Genomic DNA, 21291 nt, shown 5'->3' on the forward strand with positions numbered 1-21291 from the left:
TTTAATTATTTATTTTCAAATTGGGAAACTTAACGTGTCGAATATGATCATGTAACATGCATAACACAGCATACGCTGTGGAAGGATTTTTCGGATAGGGAAAACAGATACAAAAATAATTCTAGAAAATAGAAAAAACTGCAGTATTAAGCGCCTTGAAAATGTTATGAATATTCCTTTTATTAATTTGTCTGTGAGAATATTTAAAAGTCGTGTCTATTTTCAAGAAAAAAAAGAAATTTATTCTAGAAATAAGGGTTAATTTTGTACACTATATTTATGTAAGCGAAAGAACTAACAACGAAGGAGTAAGAACATTTTTAAAACTGGTAGCGTAAACTGGTACAGAGTGTTATCGCAGAAAACTTAACGATTTAGAGACTTAATGAGAAAAAAAAGAGACAAGATCAAGTATAGATAATCAAGGCGATTTGATGATGATGAGATTACTAGATCCCGTCTGTCGTCAAGGCAACTAATACCCCTAAAATTTCCATGACACAAAGAAAAAAGAAAACAAATCTGGGTCGAACATTTTTAGCTTTAGTGTGCTCATGACATTTTCCTAGAACATAATCATGATAATGAGGAAATGACTCATTCTGCATTGTTATAATGAAGTATCAATCATCTTCCGAGACGGGTGCTAACAACCCCCATGTCTTTCGCTAATTTCGCTAATATATCGTATATATAAACCGAAAATAATTATGATCTGAATACAAATGAAAATGATAAACTTTTTTCAACACAAAAGGATTTTTTATATGCAATTATTATTAACAAAAGTTGGATCCTAATTATCATAGAGTTTAAAAAATCAGATTCTTTTATTCTACAAAATACACAATTTTTATCTTCTTTTTTTTCTTTTAATAAAATTTGGACATAATCATGATAATGGTGGAAGCGTGCAATGGTGATGGCATCGTGAGAGAGGAAATAAAACGGATAGTTCGAAAAATTGGGCACCATACATTGCCAAAGGTCATATCGGTGAAATCGACTTTAGACCTCCAAAGACTATGACGTTACCGGGGAGATTCGAGTGATGGGGGGGGGGGGCGCAAGTCCACCTAAAGATGACGTCATGTTATACTAAGGGAGAGTATATTGCTTTACGCGACTTAGACTACTTTACTGACACTCTTCTTTTTCTCTATTCCATTTTCTTCTTCTTTAAAAAAGGTTCCCTTTCATTACTACTTGAAAAATTAAAGGGGCGGTACGTCGCCCATGCACCCCCCCCCCGAAATGTCATGGTTTGGTTTAGATCCAGTTTCGCTTGTGTGCCTGCATCATTAAACGTGGATAGTCATTTGTGAATTTACCTTTGATCAGGGTTCATTTCGAATTCATAAATCTATAACGGATTTACCTAAGGCCAGTCAGTGTTTGTAGTTGGATACAATTCGGTAAGTATTCCCATGTTTCTCTCTTCGTGCTGTTAGCAAGTTTGGACGTTTCACTCAACCAATAATGACTAACAGAAGAAATTACTTGGAAGAAACGCTTTCGAAAATTTTTTTTTTTCATTAGAACGGGAAAAATCGTTTAATATTTACCGATGCAACCAAATCTCAGCCCCAATTTTTTTTTTTTTTTTTGGGGGGGGGGTATTCTGGAGGCTGTGTTATGCCTTTTAGATTAAGCGAATGATATATTTAGAACATTGTGAGGAAATAATTAATATTGCATTGTTTTTAATTATTTTATTATTCATGACGTGGCAATCAATCATCGAGAAGAGTGTTTGAATATCACCTCCATATCAGTTTATAACGAAAAATTAAAAAAAATTAAATAAATGTGGATAAAATATTAGACAGAGCATATACAAAAATATACCACATGTGCTGATTTCATAGATTAGCCACTGTATTGCAAACGCTGTTTACAATATTAATTTGATATTATTTCATTTTCAGGCAAAACAAGGTTAGAGAAACAAATTTTCTTGAAAGAATACAAATTATGAAATCGTCTGAAGGAAATTATTGCAAGTCGATATCAATATTTTACTTTTCTACGATATTCAATACATCGGAACGACGTATGAAAGCGCTTTGCAATAATTACCCCGGTCATCAGACCCTGGCATGCCATCACACAATGCATGAACTTTCTCTACTCCTTGGGGAGCATTCTAACAAGAATATCCAGGCTATTTTTTAAAAGCAATTCTACATTGTTTTGCATCCTTCAGACAGGTCGGATACTCATTTTGATACTATTAACAAAATCGAACGAACCTTAATTGTCAGAATTATTACACTTCAAAGATAAACTGCCAAAACCTTCATGATTTTCTCTGTTTTTTACGAGGAGGTGGTGCTATTTCATATAGTGTATAAATCGAGAGGTTGATGTAAAGAAAAAGAAAATAATGATCAAATAGTTTTTATTCCATTGTGAAATTAAACACAAGTTGGATTGTATCATATAGTGACAAGTTTCTCTCATTCCACAAAATAGACAATGTGTTATTGTTCATTTAACAAAGTGTGGATATCTTTTTAAAATGGCGGAAGCGATCAATGGCGATGGAGGGATTAAGCTTACGAGTTTTGACAAAGAAGATGACCATGACGACGTGGAGAAGGAGGTCGACATCAAGAGCATCGCCCAGCAAAGAGCTGACGATATTATGAAGGAGACATCGAGTAGGGTTATGTATGCCGTGGGGGATAGACCGCCTTGGTACACTACCATTATACTCTCCTTTCAGGTAGGCCCTTTTACATCTACCGAGTGAGTTTTAAAAAAAAAACATGACGCCTCACAAATCCAAAATTTTAGGAAAAGATATATCATTAACACATACTTATAACATATGGCCTGAAAGAGTATCTCCCCCCCCCCCAAAAAAAACAAAAAAACTAATCTTTATGTGGTATGTCTTCACGCATGGATTGATCAGAAGACATTTTTTACTGTGATGTAAAGTTCGATTTGTGACAAAGTAAGGCATGGCTGCAATGAATTAATCCAGATTCCAATGATGTTCCAATCCTACATGAGTTAATAAGCATATTGCAACCCCTTTTTCAATAAAATTAACTTGAGAACTGATAATAAAAAGTGTTTTTAAACAATTGTAATGTAATGTTGAAAAGGTGTTTTGCAATTGATTTTAATGCAATGCTTTTTAGAATTATTGACATCTGGATTAATTAATTGCAGTCCTTACTTTGACGCAAATAAAAATTTACATCACTTCAAAGAATACCTACTGAATATCTATGCGTGAAGACATACCACATTAATATTATATCAAATTATTTCGGAGATGATACTCTTTAATATAGAATTATTATTTGGTCATGAGATATTTGTGAGATTTCAAGTTGTTCTTTTTTTAAACTCACACGGGTATATTTTGAGGACTGCGAATTTTGTTAAATAGGATTGTTCTGCATTATAATCAAAGGTCATATTCGAAAGGAAGTATCTCTTTTCTACAGTCATGTTCTCAATAACACTGTGGGCGAAGCCACAGGATAAGGGGGGGGGGGCAGGGGGACCGTCCACTATAAGTGAACATGGAGGAGAAGGAGGAAGAAAAGTTAAGAAAGAACCCAACATAAATTATGAAAGGCCTAAGAGGGCGGTGCTATATAAAGACATTTTCTATCAATTGCAGATATTCTGCTTTAATTTTACTATTGATAGATCAATATTAAATGGAGCAAGTCAGTCTAAACTCATTGTTTCAAGAATCAGATTAACAATCTGCAAGTTTGCAATTAATTGCAAGAGATAAGATTGATTTAGGAGCGAAAATGGACTTGCAATTGATTGCAATTTTCTTGCAACATCCGATAAGTTGTGTAAGTCTATACCTTCGTTAGTCAACAGAGGAGTTTCATTTACGTCGTCTTACCCCCCCCCCCCCCATTTAAACATCCTGGAGTCGTCCCTGCTACATACGCGCAGAAATGTTAATTGTTAATTGCTATAACATGATGGATTGTGACTCTATGAACGCAAATGGACATACAAAATAAATGCAGATGAGTTCTGCAGTTTATAGCTCATAAGTATATATATAAATAAATAAAGTCACAATATGAATCGTTAAACAATATTTATAGGCAATAACTCAAAGTTTGGACTATAATACCGGTAGCCAAATTTAGGGTTACTTCGGATCGGAAAAAATGAACTAGACGTTGAATAAATTATTTCAGACACACAATAACAATTCCGATAAAACCAAAAAGGGTACGCCTTGTGTTTTGGGATCGCATATGTCTAATAATCTGGATTAATGATTTGAGTCAATTTGGGTTCGAAATTATGACAAGCCTTTTTGTAATTGTTCGTATACCGATACCATAAAACTATACTTCCAAAATTATAAAATCGATTATTAAGATCTGTGATTCTAGTACTACATGTTTGGTTTATTTTCAATTGGTCTAATGCCAATTCATCCAATTGCCAACTCGTCTACTATCATTTTGGTCTACCATCAGTTTGTCCACTATCCACATGGTCTAATTGCCTTTTCTTCCACTCACCATTTTGTCTAATAACCCATTGGTCCAATAACCAAATTTATTCCATATACCATTTGGGCTAATTGGAATAATGGTTAATTGGGCGAAAAGAATAAACGTAAAATGAAGTAAGACCAACTGGTTATGAGGCGAAATGGTCATAGACGTATTGGTGATTAGACGATGACTTGTGATGATTTGACCAAATGGTTGATAGACGAAATGTTGATGGACGAAATGGTATTCGACTAAATGAAGGTAGACCATGTTAAGTGGACGTGTTGGTATACTTAGACGAATTGGCAATTAACAACATATTCGAGTTTGTGATATATAATTGGAATTTGGGGTATTGAAATTGAAACATGGAAAAATGGCTTGCCTTATGCATGTTATGCAGGAGTAAAATCTTAAGATCATATCCCGTTTATTTACCACAAACAAAGTGAATTGTAGTCTTTGTTTTGACTTACCACGCGGCAAATATCGCAATCAACAAGTACACCTCAAACCGTCATATTGGCGAACAAATTTGGCAAAGTTTGTGTCTGGAATCAATAGCCACTTTCGGTCGACTGGAGATAGTGGACGAAATGATGGTGACCAGATGATAGTAGACGAGTTGGTAATTGGACGAATTGGCATTAGACCAATTAGAAGTAAACCGTTTATATTCACTTGGTCTACAGGTAATTTGTCCACTTGTCTGATAGGTCTAATTTATTGACCCATTTGGTCTACCATCAATTTGGTCTAAATGTCGTTTGGTGTACGGTCACTGGTTGAAGGTAAACTGTAATATGATAAGACTATGTGGGATAAGACCAAACGGACCGTAGATAAAGCGGGCCTAGTCCGGTAATTTGCCAATGAGAGGTAACAATTTGCCCCATTCTAAAAATTCATAACAAAATTTAGATTCTACAGAGACCTCGACGAGCATATACACCGAAACATAAACAGGAATTCGGTGAAAAGTTCACCAGGCAGCACATTGCTTAATCGAGGCTGGAATGAAAACAACAGGCCAATTCAAAACATTTGCTTATGAGGCTACATTGAGGTACCATTGCGTAATGCGTAACATGTACTTTTTCTCAAACTTGAACGATATGCAGAACAACTTTGATTGGAATTATAATCCTTAATTCACCGGTAAATGGCTGAAACTCAGACTATAGTTTCAGTTTCCTGTTTCAGCTAAGATTTGTTAAAAGTCAAATCAATGTTAATTTAACTGCTTTCTTTATTCGACTTAATTTTGTAGCAGTAGAATATAGAACAAAAAATATATTCTCTATTTTCTCTGTAACACATAGGTTTCAATGTTTATGTAGAAATTATATAATTGAATGTCGATATATATTTACGACAGGTGTGTTCATATAGACAAAAGCAGGGATGTCGGGCTTCAACCCCTGTAATTATTCAATATCTATCTAAAGGTCAACGTATAAAATTATAGTAAACGCGTATGAAATTGTGCCATTAATATTGATAAAACAAGGTAAACAAGAACATCATTTCCTTTCTGATATTTGAACAAATAAATGTCCACTGACTCTCAAATCTCTGTTTAGTTATAAACATAACATAAACTGATTTCTGAGAGATAGAGAGGTAGGAGTTTACTTTACCGAGTAAATATGTTTACTCAGTCAACACATACACATGTGAATAAAAAAAAATGTATATTATCATGTTAAAGTTGATTAGAAAATAGTTCAGTGTAAATGTATGGTTGATATATTCATATTTAAATGCATGGAAAACCAGAGCAGTTTTATCCCACAAATTTCTACAATAATGGTGGTTGTATTGTATTCATGAATAAACATAAAATATAGAAACTATACATGTAGATTAGAAGTTAAAAGCTAAATATGATACTCCACCGCCCCCCCCCTCCCCACTCCGGGGTCGGAGGGACCGCATGCGTGTTTCCAAAATGTCCGGTAAAGGGGTACTTTTTCGCGAGACAAGTCCGGTCCGCGAATTGAAAAAAGGGGGTGTATTTGACTTTTCACCCGGAGATGGGCTCCTGAGAAATTCAAAATGGGGGTTATAGAATATCTTGAATATCATAGAAAAATTGATCAAACCCCGGGATCAAATCCTGAAATTCCTGCTAGTTTTGAAAGCTCATTCAGGATTATTTAATTTTGAAAAGTAAAATCATAGTCCCCCAAAGCCCGGGAAAGGGGGGGGGGGTCAGAAATTTTGGCAGACATGAGATAGGGGGGGTGCTTTCAAAGGGAAGGAACGAGCATAGGCGTATCCAAATAACACTGAGTGGGGGGATACTCCCCATCTGTATCACAGAGACATATCTGCATGGGAGGTCACTCGGCCGATGCCGGAAAGAAAATTATTTGATAGAACAATTGAGGTAAAAAGAATGGAGTGACAACGATATGCAAATAGCTTCCAATTTCTAAAGAAGTACAAAAGGAATATACAGGTCATGCAGGTGCAATGTAGCCTTTGGTTGCGACCTGTGATGCCGCCAGTTTCATGGAAAAACTGAAAAATGATTTGTGGCGAAAAAGATAACTGGGATATTTTCATTTGAGCACAAACATAGATATTGAAGACATGACAAAATATACATCAAAAGTGTATTGTGTCCTGATATTGGGCGAAATATTGAATGATAACAATTTCAAAATGTGATAAAACCGAATAATTTGACATTTTTTAAATCAACATTTTACAAAACCCCACACACTTCCACAGTATAAAAATTACATGATTAGTTTGTTAGAATGTATCCATTTATGATGCTACGTGACAGAACTGCGGCCACTCGAGTAATTTTAAATCATATTTCAAGAAATACTGCAACATCTATGTTTGATGTCCCCTGTAAAAGTGAGCAATGCGTCTGCACATGTTATCCGACCAGAAGCAGCGTAAAGTAATCATTACAAAAGCATGTTTCATTTTGTAATTTGCCTGTATGTCTGTAGTTAAGCAGGAATCTTTTGTCTTAGTACAATCTACAAGACATGTGTATCAAGTGTTGGATGGTTCTCCATGTCTTTAAACTCCTTGACAGAACGTTGATAAGTCAGGATTTGTTTCCTTTCTGTAAAATGAATGAGTTTGCATCCATGATGATACGTCTGAAGAAAGATGAATTGACTCTTGGTTATAAATGGGATAGAATATGAATTTAGTCTCACTCACTATTACAAACTATACACTGGGCGTTGTGGCATGCATCTGTAATCCAAGCCATGTGGGGAAGTTACAAATTGATGCAGAGGTTCGAGCCCTGGTCACGTCTTTCGGATGGTGACGTTAAAGGTCGGTCCCAGACGTAAATAATCATATCTGATTGATACACGTCTGACAAAACTCAAATACACACATAGTATATGTTGGCACACTTTTACAATATAAAGGGGATCATAATATTTGTGTAGAAAGCAAACAAAATAAAAACAAATGTCCTCTTTCTGTTTGCATGATGGCGCCATGGGGTCACCTTTCGAACAGAGTTGAATAAAAAAATAATAATATACGGTACATAAAAGAAGAAATGCATACATTCTATTTGTGAAGTATATACAAAGGTTATAGTATACACCTAGTCTGCTGGGTGAACCATTCACTCGAGTTACGGGTCTGAATGTGCAGCCTACTCATGCCTTGTGTACTGAAGGCCCTCTAGCTCATTTAATTGAAACAGCAAGTTTTGTATGTGGTAGTCTTTGCGTGGAGACACACTTGCTAATCAAAGTTTCAACCAGGGTCTGTGCCTGCAGACTAGTATTCACCAGTATCTTTATTTTCTTCACAATAGGTATCACCTCAAAGTGTAGAGTGGGGGTGTTACTTTCCACGTGGATTACTGCCCATCTGTGTCCAACAACCTCAGAAATACACCCTAAATGACGTTATCACGATATCAAATTTCCAACCCCTATGGCATAGAGTTGGATTTGCATGTTTGAAAGTGCATTTAACATGTTATAGCTCCTTCTGGAGTGAACTGTGCGTATATTTAGACAATTTCACTGCAGGAGGAGCTATAATCCACTCTCTGAAATGATGCAAATCCCACTCCAACATGACTGGTCCCTTGCCTCACTCTGAGAGGAGTGTAATTAGGGACAAAATTAGCTCTTTTGCATGTAGACTAATCTCTATGTCTCCCCTTTTCATTTAGAATTCTTTAGGAATGTTTAGTGGCGCCCTCTCCATGCCCTTGGTTGTCGCTCCGTACCTATGCATCCTGGATGATCACTACAGCCTGTCACGTGTCTTTGCATCAACATTCTTCGTCGCTTCAATACAGACCCTGTTGCAGACTACCTTCGGTGTCCGGTAGGCTATCATGTTGTTTTTCCTAATACGACGCCCCCCCCCCTCTTCCCCTGTCATCAGAATAGGGTTTATGCAGTGAAAACTAATACCCCGTTTAGACAGTTTGTCCACTGTAGACGGTCTCGGCACAAAGCGAGGTCAAACGGCATGAATTGACATTGTTTTCTATTGACCTAATGTCAATTCAGTATTATTTCCGGTCTTTTGAACAATTTTTAACAGATTTTCCTATCAAAACACCTTCTTTGATCCCCGCTTTATTTTCACCTGACCTTGACAGATTACCCATAGTTCAAGGACCGACAATGACCTTCGTACTTCCAATGTTTACTCTGATGTCACTCCGGGGTGAATGCCCTGTAATTGGAGGTAAGTTCTCCTACATCTTATCCATTTTTTTTTAATTCTAACGTTTGTAACATGATCAACTATAAAGCCCGACAAAATTAAATATTTCTATCGGTCATCAACATTAACCCTACAGTCACTCCAAGTTCCAGCGAAACCGAGTCGAGATCGACCTTTTGTCGTGTCATTGGTCTTAATTTCACCGGTTTGACGTTATATTGAAGGTTTCAAGTCCACATAGCCAGTTATATTCATTCCATTTATAAAATGATGCTATGGATGCTTGTCAAATAAGACATTATAAATTCTAAGATAATAAAATTAAAGTTGTTTGGAATTTAACATTAAAAAAAAAGTGTTTTATTGTATTCTCTCAAATCAAAATACACATTCACATTCCATAAGCAAGTTGTACAAATTATTTGAAACATGATAATAAATTATACAATAAATCCATAACAAGTATAATTATACAAATTATGCATCAAACTTCAAAGATACTGGAAATTAATACTAATGCGTTTCAGCAATTACAAAATGAAATATTAACAAGATGTATGAAATGATAAGAGAGAAAAAAAAGATAAAAAGTGATGTATTTAACATATAAGACGTAATCGATAATCAACTGTGTTGAGAAAAAGCTCCATAACTATCAGTTATGGCGCAGTCACATCTCCCAGCCGTACGGCGGGTCATAACAATCGTTTGAAAAACGAATAATAAAACGGCTGTTTTCGACTCGCCCTATAAGGCCGCCGTGGGGAGAAATGAGACTGCGCCATGATCACTTTGACCGAGTTAAGTAAATGATGTTAACAATATCCTAGTCTTGATTATCAAAAATGAAATGCTTGATATAATGGGATTAAAGGACGTCGGCGTAGGCTGGCAAAACGCCAGGGCCCATTGCAGATAGACTTGCCTTGAAATGCAACAAATGCAAACAATCAAGCGCAAGTCACACAAATAAACAATCTTGATTGGTTGTAAATCAAGTTGCCGTTAATTTTTGACGTCGCGTTTGGCTGCAATTATTTCTGCACCCCCGGTGTCATAATCCCTTGATACCTACTTTGCTCACTTTGCTCCTAATCATTATTTTTGTTTTTAGATCCTGTTGGTAATGAAACCAATGTCACCGTAACGGTAGAGGATGTCAGATCAGAATTCCGGATCAGAATGAGAGAGGTAAGACAATAGATCACACCTTTGAATGTCATTATAGGGTTCTAGGACACCTTCCCCGGATAAACACCCGAATGCCCCCCCCCCCCCCGGAATAGGCAGTGATAGATACTGCTGTCTTGAAGGGGGGCAGAGTTTCTCTCTGGGGCATTCCGCCAAGGGCAGCCAATCCGCTATTCTCCCTGACAAGAGAAGACCAACTTCTGTGCCCAGGACGACTACCCTCTATAACAAGTATGGGGGGGGGGGGTGCCCCTGTAATGTTCTTAGAGGGTGTATATAATATGATCTTGGGGGATGTACACGGAGAACGTGCTCGGGAAATTCCATCTTCACTATCCAACATATCTCACGTTCATCTTCAAGGATTGACTGCTTGTCTCTCCATAATCAAGTTCCAAAGAGTTAGGCAAATGCCTCACCAGGAAATTTACATAATTTTCCTTGTTATGTGGAGAAGTTTAATTTTTACTATCAAAGCAATCTTATGATCCTATTCAAGAATTTGTAGATATTATTTTAATAATTGTTTTCTTTCTGAAGTCAAGATAGAACACTTACTTTATCTTAAGTTTCTAATTGTATATTATTATATAACCATGGGTTCAGTCAATGGTTGAATTCCTGCCAACTATATTTATTGCCTTTATCATCTGCGTTTGAAGGATACACTTCTGCTAATTATGTATTTTCATTAACCAAGTTCCAAGGAGCTCTCTTGATAGCTTCCCTGTTCGAGACCCTTGTTGGTTTCCTCGGCATCGTAACCCTGGTCATGAGATTCATTGGACCGATAACCATAGCACCAACAGTCGGACTAATCGGATTCTCACTATTTGAAATCGCAATCCTGCAAGCTGAGAGTAATTGGGGAATATCTGCTTTGTAAGTATTTATTTGTATAATTTATATAATATGCTATGGATAAAGTAGAACCATTATTGGCGCACCATGACATATATGTTTCTGTTCTTTTTCGCCAACGTAGAAGGATCTTATTTTGAAAAGTCCCGATATTCCATATTGATAACTTGATAAATATTCATAACGTTTAATGTTCAATCAAACACAAGTGTCCGTTATTCGTATAGGAGGCGCTGTTGACATTCTGAGTTGGCACACAATATGTAACAAATATTTCCCTTTCAGTCTTTTCTATAAAAAAAAATGCTGAAATTTATTTACCAAACCCTAATTAATGTACCAAAAAACGCTACATAATCAAGTCAGGGGCGTATCCACACAGTAAAAAAAAATTATACAACGCTGTTTACTATATGAACCTTACAGTAATTGTTTAAACAGTTTAAACAAGTGTTTAAATCTTAAGCAACAAAGTTTGATTTTCAATATCAAATCTTCAGTAAATTAAACATGATTGTTTAAACGGTTAAACAAATACTGTAAGGTTGATATAGTAAACAGCGTTGTATAAAATCTTAAACAGCGTTTTTACTGTGCAGGGTTTTCCAAAAGGGGGCACATTTTCCCGATGAAAATTTGACAAAAAAAGTTTTATCCTAAAATTTAAGATCATTTCGTCCGCAGACATTTTAAAAAGCCCCCCCCCCCCTCCAAAAAAAAAAGGTTTCATACTTTAGTAAAAACGGTATATTTACATTACAAATTTTGATTATGGCTCTCAAGGGGGGGGGGGCACGGGCCGACTGGAGGGCAAATAATAAACATTAATGCATTAAATCGTGATAAAGCAATGTTTTTGCTGTCTTATGCACATGTTTTAAACTGTGACGTCATCTGAAAATGCTCTCCATGTAATATCATGAAAAAGTATCATTTTATTGTTTTAAAAATTATCTTTAAATGATAGATTATCATGGATGGTATCACAGTTATTATTATCACACTGTGTTTTATTCATCATCATCTTCATCTTAATGATTATTATCTTATTATTTACCACTATAGTAATTATAGACCCTAGACTTATTGGACCACTTCTTTAATTATTATTTGGCCTCGAAAATTTCATTATCCACGTTATCTTTGCAAATTACATTTTGGCTTGCAAAATGAACTCATAAATTCAAAAGCTTGTTCACATTTTAGAAGCAAACTATTAAACATTCTCCAATATCATATGCAGTTCTCGGTTCACCAAGTAATAACATTGCATTCTCTGTCCTAAATGTTTCTGTAATATCCTGCATGCACGGTAATTCTGGGGGGGGGGGGGGGTCCCCTTGAAAATCAAATTTTGTACAGCAGCCTGTGTGAGAGCCCTCCCCCTCCCTCCCCCTCCCTCCCCCCCGAGGAGACCAAGATTTTCACGATCAAGACACATTATAAGTACAAACAGGTTGCTTAAGTCTGAACGCATTTTTTTCTCTCTAAAGCGTGGTAATCTTGGTAGTGCTTTTCTCCCAGTACATGGAGCGTCTGATGGTGCCTTGTTTATCTTACTCGAAGGAGAAAGGCATCCACATCTCCCGGTTTCCCGTATTCAGAATATTCCCGGTAAGATACGATTGGGAGTTTTACTCCGCGACATAAGGAGGATTCAAGTCCACAGTATAAATGTATTGAAGATCGAAGCCCATTAAAATGACAAAGAAAAGCTGGGAGGTCTTTTTTTTCCAAAAAATTGGTAAAGAGGAACAGCAGTTTCGCACTGAGTGAGATGACGAAAACTTACAAATATGTAATTTCTCGAGAGTCGAGGACTAAACTGCTGATTTGATTCACCGATTTTCGACAAAGACTTCTTAGTTGTTCTTTGTCGTGAAGGGCATTTGCCAGTACATTTCCTCTGTCCTCGAATCCTCCTTTAGTCAATGTGCGGAAACCCCCTAACAAGATAGTCAAAATGTCCTCATTGTGCCAGTATAAACTCGTATTTAATTTCACCTCGTTGCTAAATTGTTTTTCCTTACCACATTCTCTTCCCGATATCATAAAGGGTTTATTATTTCAAAGTCTACACATGATGAACCCAAATCGCAGTATAATATAATTTGCGACGGCTTTATCCACTCGTCAGTATTGAAGTGTATTCATAAAAGCTAGATAAAAAAATAATAGGAACTGAAATTATCCAGAACATTATATCGCATGGATAATGAGAGTAAAAATAAATGTTTTCAGTAATCAGTTGTTACTTGAATATTTCTGCTGATGAAAGTTGTCGTAATTGGAGAGATGTGTATGATGTCTATGAATTCGTTTTTGTGTGTGTGTGTGTGTGTGTGTGACTATTAACAGATCCTTCTGGCAACTCTATTAGGATGGCTGCTTTGCTACATTCTGACCATCACGGAAGTATTTCCTAGTGACCCGGAAGCATCTGGTTACCGAGCCAGGACAGATCTCAGAGACGAATCCTTCCGAGAAACAGACTGGTTCTTTTTCCCATCTCCAGGTACCGAAAACAGTTGTTAAACAAATCGCAATTAATTTATGAATTATTATTTCAAATGCTCATGTGCGACTTTGTGTCAAAGAATTTCAGCGTACTTGTGTTTCTGTCTATATTCGGTGTCACATCGTTAGTTCAAGTGAAATATGTTGGAATTAAGAACTTACTATCTAATGATAATGATACAACTGTTCAGGATTTTCAAACCATTCTGTCGAAATCAATGCTCACTGCGATAAGGTTATATTTTTGTCATGCTCGTAGTTCGTAGTATGTTGCCTTTATTTTATTGCTGTCAATGATAAATTATTGTTTTTTTTTTAATAAAGGCCAGTGGGGTGCTCCTACCTTCAAAATTGGTGGAATCCTGGGAGTAACAGCTGGCACATTTGCATCCATCATTGAATCTATTGGAGATTACTACGCATGCGCAAAGTTGGCCGGAGCGCCACCCCCACCCGGTCATGCGCTGAACCGGGGCATTGGTATGGAAGGACTCGGCGGATTCTTTTCGGCATTATGGGGTACCGGTACCAGTTCTACGTCATATAGTGGTAATGTTGGTTACATCGGAATAACAAAGGTAAATACTATGGATTTGTCCCTTTGTACGTCTTAGATAAATACCAAAACTTGCCCTATTAGATATTCAATTATGAATATAATCATCAGTGACGCCTGGCCAATATGAAGGCACATCGAGCCCGTGTAGCGGCGGATGGCGGATTCGGTGCTATGCAGATACGGTTGTAGGAACACTATCTGCCGGTGGATCGTGTTCCAACTCCGGCGGATTCAGAACCGATTTCTCATCGGCAGATATCGTTTTTATTATCGTTTCTCGATATGCATGCACACGGTACACATTTTCTTCAAAATTATATCGGGCCTACCATTTGTATTTATCTATTTTGATAGGAAAATATATAGTAAGAAAATCAAACCATCAACCGGCAGATATAGTTCCGAGTAAGAACAATATCTGCCGTTAAGAACGATACCTGCCTGCGGATACTTTATGAATTAATACATTCATTCAGTTTGCTTAGCTGTTACGTTATGTCATATTTTATAATTTCTTTAGCTGCATGCAGTAGTCGTTAAGAACGTTATTTCCTATGATTTGGATTATGTTTCTGTTCTAATACATTATCTTCTATGTTTATTTTCCAACTGTCTGTAATGTTATTTGACTTGTGTATTCACAGCTTCAATCAATTTGTTATATAATTTCTATGATATTTTCTAGATTATATGTATGTATGTATGTATGTATGACTTTTATTTGAAGTGAATGAATAATAAAGATTACTTCAAAACAAAAAGTACCCGCCTGTGAAACCAGATCTGCCGCTACACCGGCCGCACATTTTTATTTCCAACATAAATTTCATCTGGAATGGAAATTCACTCAAGATACATCGTCCTTAATTGGACAAAGGACCAGACATTTTATAAAGCTTATAAATCAGGAAACAGTTTTCCAAATCAAAGATTCGTTAAGAATGCTTGAAATAGTTTTGAAATAGCATTTTCCATGTTTCTGGAGATTCCATAAGTTTTATTTCAAAGGTAGAATGTGTGTTTTGTATACCAAAGTATCAAAATATAAATAAACTTAATAAATACATGCAATTATCTTAGACGAAAATGACTAAGAAAGGTGTTATAGCCGATTGTAGGCGCCGGTCGAACCTCCCCCCCCCCCAAAAAAAAAAAAAAATCAAAAATCAAAAATTTTGCAATTATAATGTGAGGTGTGTTAGCTCTCTGGAAAAGAAAATGAGCTCAGATTCTTGAATTGAGATAGTGGATGGTAATGTCTTTATCATGTTTGTGATAGACATGTACATGCATATAAATTAAATATCTTGTTTGTTTTATATCCAAGGTTGGAAGTCGACTTGTTATACAAGGAATGGCTCTAATACTATTATCGGGCGCTTTTCTTCTGAAAGTTAGCGCCTTTTTTGCCCTTATTCCTTTACCGGTTGTAGGCGGGATATTTGCAGCCACCATAGGTATGGATATCTTGAAATTCACAACAATTGAAGTATATATGTGTGATGTAGAAAGTCAAAGGTGAACAAAAACACATGTCAAACATGTCAAAAGAAACGGACCAAAATGAATATTTTATTGACCATTGCCAATTAAAACAATAGAGCATACCATTGTATCCATTAATTCTTAATTACGTCTTTAAAATAATGCAATGGTTTGGAGGCTATTGTGTTTTGGATGAGCCATCATAGCTCAACTCACTTGTAGGAACAGTTCATATTTTTTGCTATATTGCCACAACACAGGAACTTGATCTGAATCTGTACCATCATTAAAGGTGTTAAAGAGGGATGAGCGATTTTTTAATTTCCTCATAGCTATTTCGTAAAATAAATTTTAGAGCAACTTTTCGCGAATGACTTTTTCATTTTTTTAAATTTTTTATCAGATAGGTTCTAAATTGATTGTTATATGTTTAATAAGATGTTACATAAGCTTGCATGGTATACCAACCTGCGACATTCAACCAAAATAAAGAAACCGATGCAAAGGTCTAGTGACACGATTTGCAGGTTACTGTTTATTACATTAAAAAAAAGTTTCGGTACCTTCATTACATCGCTCTAAAGTAATTGGCTATCAATTGACGTATACCAAACATGACTGAACACTTTCTTCATGGGATACCGATCATATTGTGAAATATGTGAATAATCATGTTCATCTCAGCGATATAAAATAACACTATTCCGGCTTACGCATACGGCCAATGACCTTCATCTGCTCCTCCGCAAATTGTGATTACGTCACGTCACGTCACGAAATGGGCTTATTTGAGTAACAACATAAATTTATGCTCTATCCATCCTTAGGTATGATTGCCGCTGTCGGTATGGCAAATCTTCAATATATCGACATGAACTCGCCCCGTAATCTCTTCGTTGTTGGGATCTCTTTTTTCTTGGGTCTCGCTCTTCCACAGCATATTCAAAGAAATCCCACCCTTATCCAAACAGGTATGACTATACTCTATTTATTATATAATGTATATATATAATGTATATATATATATATATATATATATACATATATATATATATATATATATATATATATATATATATATATATATATACTCTAATCTAAATATAACATGATTATATATATATATATATATATATATATATATATAATTCACATATGATTAGGGTAAAACCCCATGGTAAGAGTGCTCGAATACACATATGTACAGGAGCAATAAACAAAAAACAAAACAATTAGTAGCACTTCGTGAACTACAGATCTGTAGGAACAGCAAGAATGCAGTTCCTACTCTTCAGGAACACTCTTCTGTTCTTACGAAATAGATCTGTATGAAGTCATACTAATTTCGATTTGTTTATAAATATATGGTCTCACATGGAAGATGACAAAAATTATGTTTAAGTTATGAAATTTGTTTTCCGAGTAGATAGCAATAAAAGCGAGAAAAACTCTCTTAAAATCGTAAATTGCTCGTGCTAATGGAAATTAGAACCTCTTTCTATTGTTCTAACTCAGTCATGCGTGCATTATGAACGTTGAGATTGGCTTTAAAATAATGAAAGAGGGGAAAACATATCTTTCCATTGATGTTCATAGCATGAAGCTAAATTATGATTATGATGGCATAAAATTATACTGAATTCCGCTTTCCTTTTTTCTGGGACGCACTGTATATTATCATAAATTACCTGGATTACCTGGCAAAACTCGTCAGGAAGGTCCGGAATTTTCGGACAAGCAAAAGAGTAATGAAAAAGAGGTCAATATTTTTGCAGGACCGGTGAAAACGGAGGTCAATTTCAATACCACATTTCCTGCTATTATATTTGTTACGAGGTCGGGTTTAATATGTTTCAGTCCCATTATGTTCCTTGGTTCACAAACTTGTTCCTTAATACGTGCAAATATTATATAGATATTTGTAACAGTGATTATAATAATTATTTAGTAGAAAGTGTTTTTCCATATCAGTGATATTTACAGTATATTTATATCTATATCAAAACAAAACCACTGAAATTAACCCGGAAGTTTTTTTCTCTTTTAGGGGGGGGGGGGTAATGGCGCAGCCATAGAATGAATGTTAATGATTTCAATCGCTATGAATAAATTAAATGATTAAGCAATTATCGACCGAAACGAGTACTAATATTGCAATTTGTTCTAAGGAATTTGTTTTAGTTCCCTACATATCAATTATTAAAATTCGTCCCCCAAATGCAAACCCATTTTTAGAGATATCTATTATAATTGTGGAAAATATAGAACCTTTTAACAGTATAGAATATATCATAAGTCAGTCGATAAAATATCATGCAAACAACTTCCTTTGAAACAGGATCAGACACACTTGATCAAGTTCTGCTTGCGGTCCTATCAACGAGTATGTTTGTGGGTGGTGCAGTTGCTTGCTTTCTGGACAACACTGTACCAGGTACGTCTTCTATAGTCATACATTATAACCTTTGTTTTGGTTTTTGTTAGACAGAGTTCGAAAAATTGGCCTAACAGTAATTGTCCAATAAAATAGAGAAATATGACTGAATGTGATATTACTGTGGGATAATGAATTGACATATGAATCATCGTTGAATACTTACAACTTGCAATCCTGTTAAAATATCAAACACTAATTATTTTGGAAAGCTCATGACTAATTGCTGTGTATATGAATTCCGAGATATATATATATATATATATGTATATATATATATATATATATACATGTATATAAACATTCTAGCGCAATCAGAACAAAATGTGTAAGTTCAGAAACATCCGAAGAAACATGTTATAATTCTGTCGATGATACCCTTGTCTTTTGTAATGTAGGAACAATCGAAGAGCGAGGAATGACTAAATACTTGAAGTTATACGATGATGACAGGTATGCAGGAGAATACGACGAAGAAACCGAGGATAAGATTGAAAAGGAGGTGACTCGCATTGTCAATAAGTGTTATGACATGCCATTTGGCATGGCTCGCCTTCGTAGCTGGTCCTGGTCCTATTACGTGCCGTTTAGTCCAACGTTTAAGGGATTTAATATCCGATGTGGCTGCAAGAAACAAGAAGCGAAGGCCTCGTAGGTGATCTTGGAACAGACTTTTATTAAGGGGAGTCTAACCGGAATGGATAGTCGTTTCATAATTGATAAGAGAGAGATATAGGTGGAAAATCGACAAAATACTACCAAAATAAGAAAATTCTGATTTTTTATAATTTGGTTTAAAAAAACATGCTCGAGTGATAAGGTAGAGACAAATTATCTATTGGCTCTAAAAATGTCAGAAATATCATCTTGTCAGAGTTTTAGTCAGTACGATATTTTGGTTGTATGTATAGCATTTGGACATTCTATAAAGCGGAAATTATGTATATAATAGTTTGTTACTAATCCGATAGCAAAATGTTTAGGAGAAAGAACACGACAAATACAAGAATTTCTCTCTTTCGCATGTCAAAATATACTTTTAAAATTTATGATTTGGAGATTTACACAGTCTTTTTTTTCATTTTGAAAATGGACATATCTTTCTTGTTCTTTGACAGATATGCAAGGGCTGACAATTTGTCCTGTTAGTCATGTATAAATTTATCAGCTATTTGTGACAGTATTTTTGTTACACTGAAATATCCCAATAATATTTTGTCATATCAACTGCATTCTAAAGATCTGGTCAAAATTATTGTTTTGGTGAAATTATGTTCCCGATCGGTCATATATCACGAATTTGGTTCAATTAAAGAGGTGAATATTTTCGAATCTGAATACATGTTGACCTTTTAGTGAGTGCACCGAATGAATTAAAATGGGTTTAATGTCAAAACATTTTTGCAGCTGGAAAAATATTCTGGTGCGTGTTACGTATTCAAATCAAGTACGATAACACGATTTATATACATATATACAAAAGGAACTGCTGAAGACTGTAGGTAAATGAAGATTTACTACGTATGCGAATACATATTTTTATGAAGTTATATATGCACATTAAACTTTTAATAGGGATAATTCATTATCGCATCGTTTCTCACCTACATCTATAGGTGTGGAGTTTTACGTCATTAGATCATGTAGATTGAATTCCACCTACCAAATATCGAAATCATTTCACCACTTTCCTCGTATGTGTGTGTGAGATAGAGAGAAGGGGGGGGGGTGGTGAGGGAGGGGGAAGGGATTGGTGGGGACCGTGAATTATGTCTGTGAGGGGATTATGAATTTCCCGTGCATCCAAAGATAATCTTTCTAAAGACCCTTTTCCCTATTCCAGTATTTTCGTAACACATATGTGTATACAGTGCGTCCAATAGAAAGGAAACCCGTTTTCATGGATAGATTTCACAATTATTGATTTTTTTTTAATATGAAATTGATACTTATGGTAAGGGTGGGATCTCATCTTTAATTTGAGACCAACAGCTTAGCAAATCATTCACGCATGGCAGGTTACAAACAATAAATATTGAGGCCTATCAGAAACGATTTGCGCAGAAATTCACGTGTTAATCTGAATCAACACTTATTTCAGGTATCAGTGAGAGAAACTTAAAGAAAACAAAAGAAACGCTGAGTCAATCGTTATTTAAGCACGGCTGTCGTATCACGAATCAATCTTTTCCAATTTTTCTGTGCAAACTGATTTTGACATCCAAATTTCAAACTCGTCTTGCTCATTAATGCGTGAAGCGTTCGTCGCATATTCTGTATCAAAATGTAGCGAAATAATTGAATTGTTCGAAGATGTAAATGAAATATCATACCAATTTTCCTTTAAAGGAAAAATATGTAGGAATCCCGGATTCCTTTTTTCTGGGACGCACTGTATACACACTACAACTACTCACACATACACCTCCCATCCTATCCATTTTCCTACTCTTCCTTTTCAGAAACAGACTCCTGGGGAGCGTTTCATGAAAGGATTTTATCCGACATATCCTGTTTTATCCGACAATTACCATAGTAACAGTACCTCTCAGCCAATCAGAATCAAGGAAAGTTGTCAGATCTGACAACTTGTCAGACAAAAATGTTGATTTTTAATTCATCAAAATTGAAGATCTGTGAGATTACATAGTTTAAGTTTTGGTTTGAAATACCCATGCATGTTTGTTTGTTTAGTGTTTGCTTGTGCAGAGGTGTGTTTGATTCCATGTTAATGTTGATGTTTAGGTGTATGAAAAAAAAAGAAACTGCTGAGAAACTCACTCATCACCACGGAAAAAAAGAACAGTGACTTTCAATATTGTCATTTTGCAACTTTTGAATTTTGACCTTGCCCCCACATTTCAAGGCACTGCACCTCCATGTGAACCATAATCATAATATGTAGGGTATCATTTTAAAGAGAATTAAATGATCTTCTGAATGATATCAAATGTGCATTGTGTAAAATTGAGAGTTAAGAGAAATTAATGGCCAAACTCAGATTTCCAAACTTTTTGAGGAGTTTATATGACAACTATTGTCAAAATCATGGTCAGTTATCA

General features: G+C 35.6%; 1 protein-coding gene across 1 annotated transcript; it reads left to right on the forward strand.

Annotated features, from left to right (window-relative positions):
• The first annotated feature begins 1318 nt into the window (after positions 1 to 1318).
• LOC129271680 (solute carrier family 23 member 1-like) lies at positions 1319 to 20981 on the forward strand. Its single transcript, XM_064106358.1, has 13 exons — positions 1319 to 1415; positions 2504 to 2728; positions 8677 to 8834; positions 9115 to 9203; positions 10297 to 10373; positions 11074 to 11255; positions 12728 to 12848; positions 13593 to 13749; positions 14076 to 14329; positions 15638 to 15767; positions 16623 to 16766; positions 18134 to 18229; positions 18628 to 20981. Exons 2-13 carry the CDS (start codon positions 2522 to 2524, stop codon positions 18882 to 18884), a joined length of 1872 nt encoding a protein of 623 aa, XP_063962428.1. The 5' UTR covers positions 1319 to 1415; positions 2504 to 2521; the 3' UTR covers positions 18885 to 20981.
• Positions 20982 to 21291: the final 310 nt, after the last annotated feature.

Source organism: Lytechinus pictus, chromosome 11 (genome assembly GCF_037042905.1).
Source record: "Lytechinus pictus isolate F3 Inbred chromosome 11, Lp3.0, whole genome shotgun sequence".
NCBI lineage: Eukaryota > Metazoa > Echinodermata > Echinoidea > Temnopleuroida > Toxopneustidae > Lytechinus > Lytechinus pictus.